General features: G+C 43.9%; 1 protein-coding gene across 1 annotated transcript; it reads left to right on the forward strand.

The window, feature by feature from the left end:
• Window positions 1-1817: 1817 nt before the first annotated feature.
• LOC144115457 (uncharacterized) lies at window positions 1818-7429 on the forward strand. The gene is made up of 5 exons (XM_077649858.1): window positions 1818-1933; window positions 4422-4651; window positions 6375-6534; window positions 7024-7192; window positions 7270-7429. The coding sequence occupies exons 1-5, from the start codon at window positions 1828-1830 to the stop codon at window positions 7427-7429; spliced, it is 825 nt and encodes a 274-aa protein (XP_077505984.1). The 5' UTR covers window positions 1818-1827.
• The last annotated feature ends 514 nt before the right edge of the window (window positions 7430-7943 follow it).

The following is a 7943-nucleotide window of genomic DNA, read 5'->3' on the forward strand; positions in this document are numbered from 1 at the left end:
ATTTTCATCTGGCTGCTATATAATTTACAATCCATTTTCTTGTGGTGTTTTGGCTTCAATTTAAGCAGCTAAACAATGACCGCGACGTCAACATGTGGTTACAGGTCACGTGAGGCATGAAAAAATGGCAGTATAATCGCTACTCCTACATTTGTTATCATTCAGGCTCTTTGGGTGAAAGTGCATATTTCGCTTCTTTCCTTGTGATGCATCAGTAATCACGGTTCCCTTTTCTCAAAGGTCCCATGTCTGCCCCACTCCCCAGTTTTGCAGTCCTGCAAAACCATATATATACAATTTTTTGTGTTATCTTTGCGTTGCTGTCATGCATTGTTGCAAGTGTTTGGTTTGGATGCGTTTCTGAACATCACTGCGCGTATGACTACGTATTACTCCCCCGATAACAGAGCAGCAAGCTTCCACACAACCGACCTAAAGGCACTTCTAGCATTACTTTTTTCGAACTGAGCACAGAGAGGAGGTGAAGCCTTAGAGAAAGGCGCATGCCGTGATCACCGACGCACCACAAGGAAAGAAGTGAAGTGTGTGCTTCCGGCAGAGCAGGCGGATTGGTGCATCACCCGTTCGCAGCAGTCTCACAGAAGCAAAGACTCCTTGGGTACTTTTATTTCTTTGGGCTTAACTTACAGCTGTGTTGTGTCGACTGCAAGGACATTTTAAAGGAAATCCAAGGGCCGAAGTAAAAACAAAAATGAAGTTTTCCAGAATACTCTTTTGGAACAGACAGCGGATCAAAACTTCATTGTGGTAACTGTCTTAATGCTTTCCTGAACTGCACAGGATTGTAATCGTGGGACGATGCAAAAAAATGAACTTGAGAAGGAGGTACTGGAAGCATCTCTTTTGGGTTATAAGTGCGTGAGCGAAAGGTCTGTGACCGTGCTTCAGAAATTGTCCACGTGCAAGTAAAATATGGTAACTATATAGTACGTGTTTTGGTGTCATCATACATTGTACACACGTGGCACCATCATTTGATTGTATGCTGGTGAGTTATAATTTTCTTGTTCTGCATTTGGCGATTACCTTATGCAAGTCGATGCTCGCTACAGCTGCGCTGGTGGGCTGCTATCAGAAATGTCTGAATAAACTGCTATGAGTAGTGCTTGTCCTCTCCGGTTCTACTATAGTAGTTCTACGACTATAGTAGACCATAGTCCGGTTCCGGACTATTGTCTAAAGTGATTGAATGTGTGTATAGATGGTGCCTTCTGGAGTGGACTATTTTATACTGTAAGTGAGTGCATACATGGATGGTGACTGCGGGAGTGGAATATGTACTACTATAAGTGACTGTGTGCATAGTGGGGAAGATCCGACAGGTTTTAGGTCGTTGTTAACATAAGTGACGCTACGGTGGATCAATTGCCAGCAGAATAAGCAAGGCTAATCCCACCTGTAGCATACAACTCAACTCTGCCGTTCTCTCATTCAAGTTGTTCTTGTGCTTTCAAATTTGCAGCATGATACCAGCTGAGGCAGCATACAGCTTCGTTAAGGCTTTTAGTGTTTTTGAGGGTCCGCCAGAATAAAGGAGAAGTTTAAATTACTAAATCTGGTAGAATAAGATGACACCCTGAACAAGCATGGTCTTAATGAATGGGAGCTCATAAATGCTTAATGTTAATTCTGTACGAGGCAGTTACGGTGTATATATATGTATCCTTTCAGCAGAAGTGCTGATGTAGCATTTTGGCATTATCTGTGTTGCATTACCTGTGTTATACTGAGTAATTTTTCCGTTCTTCCTGCATCAACACTAATGCTTCATGTTCGTGTCCAACTTCAGCCCTGCTTAGCCACTCAATGGAGGCGGCCACACCAGCTGGTGCAAATTGCACTGCGGGCTGCCCGGCTAGTTCGGCCTCCACTGCAGGCGACCTTGAGGATGTGGAGGAAGCGACTAGCGATCGTAAGGCTTTTCGCTTTCTTTACTTGTACATGAAGAGCCTGAAAAGACGAGAATGCAGTGAGAGGATAGGATGAGAATCTATTTTTTTGAAGTATGAGCCTAAACAGGCCTTGGTAGAAGTTCTGTTTTGCCTTAAAGGAGACCTAGTTGGTGGATATTTCAAAACGTGTGCTTTGAAAATGACCACTGTTTGTATAAATATGCCTGCTGCAAGTAATTCTTAATAGAAGTACTGAACCTAAGCGGTGATTAAATTTGCTACTTGACACTTCCACAGCTCTATCTCATTCCTACTAACTAGTTGCAGTGTGTTTTCCCGGCGAGTAGCAGTTTGTTTCCTTTAATTTCTTTTTTTGGTTCTGGATTGTGGTTTTGGTTCTGTTGTTGTTGTTTCCCTTGGCCTATGGCACTAGAAAGCCACAACCTTTTAAAGACGGACCAATAGAAATAAAACAAACATTACAGATTGTGGCTCAGGGCTGCAAAGTGGTCACTGTACTCTATACAGTTTCTCTAGTTTTTGTGCATATATTTTTTATGTACCCAGCCTGCTGTGCTTTCTCACTCCCACTGGCAGCTGTTGTCACAATGGAAGAATACACTTATGGCTGTTTCCATCCTTGCCATGATGTGACGGCAATCAAAATGGCAACCAAGCTGAATCGAAAACTGGTGGTACATAGAAGGAACAGTATTCAGAGCAGCTATTTTTAACTAATGCATTGTCAGTGCATGGTGCATTTGTTATGTATAGATCTGCAAGGGATAGAGCAGTTGTACAGAACAAATGCCTTTGTGTTTAGCTGTGCCTTGTGGTGGAATCAATGGCAATTTAGTAGCTTAATGCAGAGCATGTTGACGCCCAGTGTTGGTTTACATTACCATCATCGATGCTGCAGTCCCACAGGGTGTTAATTGTTCTGACGTCCAGTGAAATCCTCCACAGCAGTTCATCATCCTGCAAAATCTCGCACTTCACAAACAACCTCACCATGACATCGTGTAGAACAGCCACAAATATGTTCCCTCGAGGCACCCACCACATTTGCAGTACCCGTTCTGATATGTCAAACTTGCGGCCAGGTGCGCAGTTGTTCTGTGAAGGATGACAGCCATCTTGAACATATTTGTGAAGAAGCACCGAATGCTTATGGGGCATTCACTTTTGGACACTCGGCGGAGAGAGCAAGCGAAATCCTATGCCACCGAAAAAGCTGCATCGTTCACACTTCCCAACCACCTCGTCTGCGCTCATCGTCTGTGTGTCGTCTGCTCAAGGCGTACACAGATATGGCAAGAGGTTAATCCATGCTGTCTACGTACGATAACTGTATGCACGCTTACTTACGCTAAATGCAGCTATTTTGCCAGACGTTACACCATTCTAGCATTGTCGCTTTTAAATACATAAGATTAGCCTAGTGGCGCCATCTGGGGGTTACTCTCAAGCCTTTTTTTAAAAAAGGAAAGGATCGTCACCTAAAATAAAAAAAGAACACATTTATCACTCACACTTTTTTTATGGGTGAGATGAGACAAAGCGAAAGAGCGCTGGCGCTTTTATGGGCATTGAACGCGCTCAAACAGGCAGTAACAGCGACGAATTCAGTCCCAAACGAGGCGTCCCGCACCGAAGGGCGTCGCCATGTTTGTTGCCGAACTTCGTACTCTCCTTCCTATTGGCTGACGGGATTCGGCGGATTTTTTCCGGTGACAGAATTCGGTCCTGGACCGATCAGGCTTACCGCTTGGTATTTCGGCGCAATCTCTGCCGCGGCAGCGGATTCCGCTCGTTCTCGCTGCCGAATGTCCAAGTGTGAACGCGCCGTTACTTGACCATGAGCACAACTGATGAAGCGCCGCATTACAAACTCGTAAAATATGTAGCCAGGAGACATTACATGCATCAAACAGCCACAGAGAAACTGTGTGCGTGGCATCAGCTCTTTTGTCAGCTGCAGAAGAACCAACAATAGAGTGAGCTGGTGGACCATTGAAGAACCAAAAACAGCGCTCGCCCATCTTCTAGTCTGTCTTTATGGCGCTGTTTTTAGGTTTTCATCAGGTACCGGCACTCCCTGCAAGCGTTGCTGTTCTGAGTGGCAGTTCCACTGCAATTGGAACAGTGCCCCTTTCATCAACTATCAACACTCCCAAGAGTGCTTAGCATACAGCTAAAAGTAAAAAGGAAAACGAAATATCCTTCTCAAGAACCATGCAGAAAATTCTGGGCAGAGCTGTGGAGCAAAAATAAAATTTCATTTACCGCATCATCCCTGATACTAGTTTGTCTCCCCTTTATTTATGGTGCCATGCTCTGATTTTCGATTGCAAACCAAGACCCGCATTTCGGATTTTCAAATTTGAAAACAATAGGTCGACTTGCAAGCGTGTAAATGCAGTATATTGCTCATATTGCGTCCTTGAGGTGCAAATATATACATCTGCTGTGAAAGCCTGCCCTCACTGGAAACCTTGCTCGTTTCAGCGACAATGCTCAAGGTGCTGCGGCTGCTGCTAGAAATACGGCAGCAGCAGCGGGAAATCCTGCAGAGGCTGAGCCGGCTGGAGCAAGCTCGGCAAGAGCCGAGGACACGGTCACCGTCTCCTCCCGTGAGCTCCCTCCCGCCACTGTGCCCTCAGCTGCCAGCCTTCACTATTGAAGATTTTGAGGCGGCAGAAGCTGCTGTCAGAGATGACAGAGTAGCAGCTGCCCTGGTAATTTAATTTTTCATTCAATGTTTTATTACAGTAGTCTGTTGGGTGCTTAATGTAGTTGAGATATTTATTGAAAAATCTGAGCCCCAGAAGTAGATGCTTGCCATGCCTAAGCCATAATCATGCTGTTCTTGTATAAGTTTTCAGCTAATATAGTGGGAATGGATGAATTTTGAAAAGTCCGCACATAGTAGGGTTACTGTGACATTGTTAATAGTCTGTTTTATTACAACTGAAAATTCCGGAAACAGTCGCGCCCACTTATACCGAACATGACAGTTGCATAGATTACTTTATACTAAGTCTAATTCCTGTATTACAGTGAAAAAATCCAAACTCCCTTACAGAATTAACATTTGTTTCTTTTTGATTCGAAATAAGTGCCTTAATTGTTTTTGCTTCTTCTACATTTGAAATGAATGCATTGTTTCTGTTCCTTCTAAAATCGGATTGAACGTTTCTTCAAAATAGACCCTATTTAATGCACTTTCTAAGCTCCCAAGCGCAGTCGTGTGCTCCTTATCAAGATCCTTGGCGATAAGCTGACTGCAGGCACTATGCAATTAATCCCCATTGCCACTTTCACGGCAGCTAGTGGTAGGTCAGGCCTGTTGTCATTAGCTTCCTACTAGTTCAGTGCTTGTAGTTCACATGGCATATTCGTTTAAAAGCATCAACTATAGGGTTCATGACCTCTGCAACAAAGCACACAAGATGGTACAAAGGAAAGAAATTTACACGGACAGCACAGCTGTATCGGGGTATATAGCACAATTTCAGCTGATGGAAAAGGTGCGAAGGAAACAGGGCGAGAATTAACAAGAGTAATTAACATTTTGATTAGTAATTATATGCTGTCATTGACATATAGCACATGCTTGGCCACATGAGCAAGTTCTTCACTGATACTGATAGGGTACTAAGGCAAGGTTTACCTGCTTGGATATATGAGGGTGCAACTCTGATGATTCAGACAAAAATCTCTGTTACCTTGAAGTTTGAATTACAGAGTACTGTATCTGTGCTGCTAACAATGCTTTCAAGAGATATTTTAAGGCTGTCTTGATTGATTTAATCACAGGACTATGTTATGCTCTACTATACTATTTGTGGCACATTTCATCAAAGTATTGAGCCTCATGAAGCTAGTGTAGTGTAATGTTAAGTCTATTTTTTGGTATATATTTTGTTCACAAAGTTTGGCTGAGTTAAGGTGGCACACAAATTATTTTAATAATTGGTTTGAGACGATTGACTGGGAGTGCTGTTTCGGAGCTAATTTTTTACATTATTCGTTGTTTTCCAAATAAGGAGACAGCTTTGATCAGCCTTTTGCCTGGCTATTGCTTTTTATGCCTTTCATTAATTGAAGTGCAGTACTCCACTCCAACCAGGACAGTTTCAAGAACCATAGATGCTAATTTTAGCTTCATATTTTCCCTGTCGTGATGCATAAGACATGAATCACCGTGGAGTATTCCCTTACGAGTGCTAAACAATTTAATATCTTCTTGATGCTGTTACGGTGGTCAAAATGTAAGAAGTGTTTCACATGAGGTGTAAAAAAACCACTATAATTGCTGCTGTGTTGTAGCAGGTATACTACGATTACTTTCGAAGTCACACCGTTGTCTTTGCTATTGCGTTCTATAAGTTAAGTGGTTATAGATTGTGATTTTTCATGTGAAATAACCGTTAGGCAACTGCAAATTTTTCCGTTCAGAAGAAGCAGCTTCTCCGCCTAGGCGGGAACAGTCTAAAGGAGGTGGCGGCGAATGTGATGGGTGCTGTGATGGGGGTGGCTGTGCAGAGACTATTCAGCCTGCGGGGGAGAAAAGGAAAACGGCCATTCGTTGGCACAAAGCTGTGTACGGTGGCAACAGGTATACCTGATTATGAATTGCTGTAGCTTTTAATTTTGAAATATTGAGATTCCTGCTTTTAAACATGTACAAGTTTTTGCAAGCTATTTTCTTGCTGTATCTTACTGTAATTTTTTATAACAGCTGATGAATATTCTGTTGCTGTGTTTATGTGATTAGTTTGGGGGTCTTAGTCATATAAAACTTCATAAAGAAACAGCAGATGCCCTCAATCAAACCAATCATTTCCATTTGTCATATTGTAATCCGTTGTCATGAACTTCCCTGCAATGGCCGCTTTGACGTATACTGCAGTGTCTTCATGATAGCTCATTTTTTTTTGCATTTCACTACTGTACAGTACTTGTGTTGTTTGTTGGGATACCTTGTGTGTCTGTAACGTGTGGTTTTTCTGTGTCAAATCATGAACTTGGATTTCCATATGCTTGCAGGAAGTGTATCGTTTTAAAGTTGCATTTCTTGGTCTCAATGCATACTCACCTTGCACAGATGCGATCTGCGAGAGGCAGGGTGTCGACATCCTGGCAGCACAGGGTTTCATTGGCAGGTGGCTGCCCGGTGCGTGCGACCGAGGGGGCGGCCGAAAGAGGCGCTATGCCCAAGCTTTCGAGCCTCCTGAGTCTCACGCTCAAGCGCCACCTGTTAACCCCTGTGCTGGGTCAGCACCCTGCCCAGGCGCGCCCTCAGCCTCCTGCACTGCAACCCCTCCAGGCATGGCCATCATCTCCCCCTCAGGGGTCCACCCAAGCTCTGCCCCCCACAGCCTCCTCCTCACGCCCAGCCACCGTCCACCCAAGCTCTGCCCCTTCCCCTGCCCCCCCACAGCCTCCTCCTCACGCCCAGCCACCCCACGCAGCACCCTTGCCACATGGGTCATTGCCCCACGGGCACATGAAAAATAAAAAAAAACATTTTTCTGAAATTCTTGTTTGCTTGTTTCATTTGGTAGCTGCTGGACATTAAGTAAAAAATGTGCATGAAATATTGTTTGCAAATCAAAATACATATGCAATGAAAATACTGCATGCAGTTTTGAAATTTTAATGGGAGTTCGAACCAATTGCATATACAGCTAGAAGTCACACGGTATTGAAAACCACGGACGGGACCTCTAAATGCATGCGATAATTCTGCACTGGTCTCGGAAAATACTGGAAAAGCCTAGAGGTAGCCAAGATATGCCGGTATCCGAAAGACCATATTCGGGCCACTATTCGGCCATATTGGGGCCACTATTCGGCCATATTGAAGCCACTATTCGGCCATATTGGGCCCTATATTGGCAGTGATGTTTGGGCCATTCTTAGCATTCAGATTGGCTGAACATCAGCCCAATCTTGGCGGGAATGTTGGGCCATGCTTGGAAAGAGTTGCGATTTGCCTAAATGCCAACGAAGGGCCGATTTTCG

Source organism: Amblyomma americanum, chromosome 1, assembly GCF_052857255.1.
Source record: "Amblyomma americanum isolate KBUSLIRL-KWMA chromosome 1, ASM5285725v1, whole genome shotgun sequence".
In the NCBI taxonomy this organism is placed as follows: domain Eukaryota; kingdom Metazoa; phylum Arthropoda; class Arachnida; order Ixodida; family Ixodidae; genus Amblyomma; species Amblyomma americanum.

Bases quoted from the DNA above. Each gene is read 5' to 3' on its own strand.
- LOC144115457 (XM_077649858.1), top strand. From the start codon at position 1,828: ATGGAGGCGGCCACACCAGCTGGTGCAAATTGCACTGCGGGCTGCCCG. The intron at 1,934-4,421 runs GTAAGGCTTTTC...TGCTCGTTTCAG, and splicing joins GGAGGAAGCGACTAGCGATC to CGACAATGCTCAAGGTGCTG. The intron at 6,535-7,023 runs GTATACCTGATT...CACCTTGCACAG, and splicing joins GCTGTGTACGGTGGCAACAG to ATGCGATCTGCGAGAGGCAG.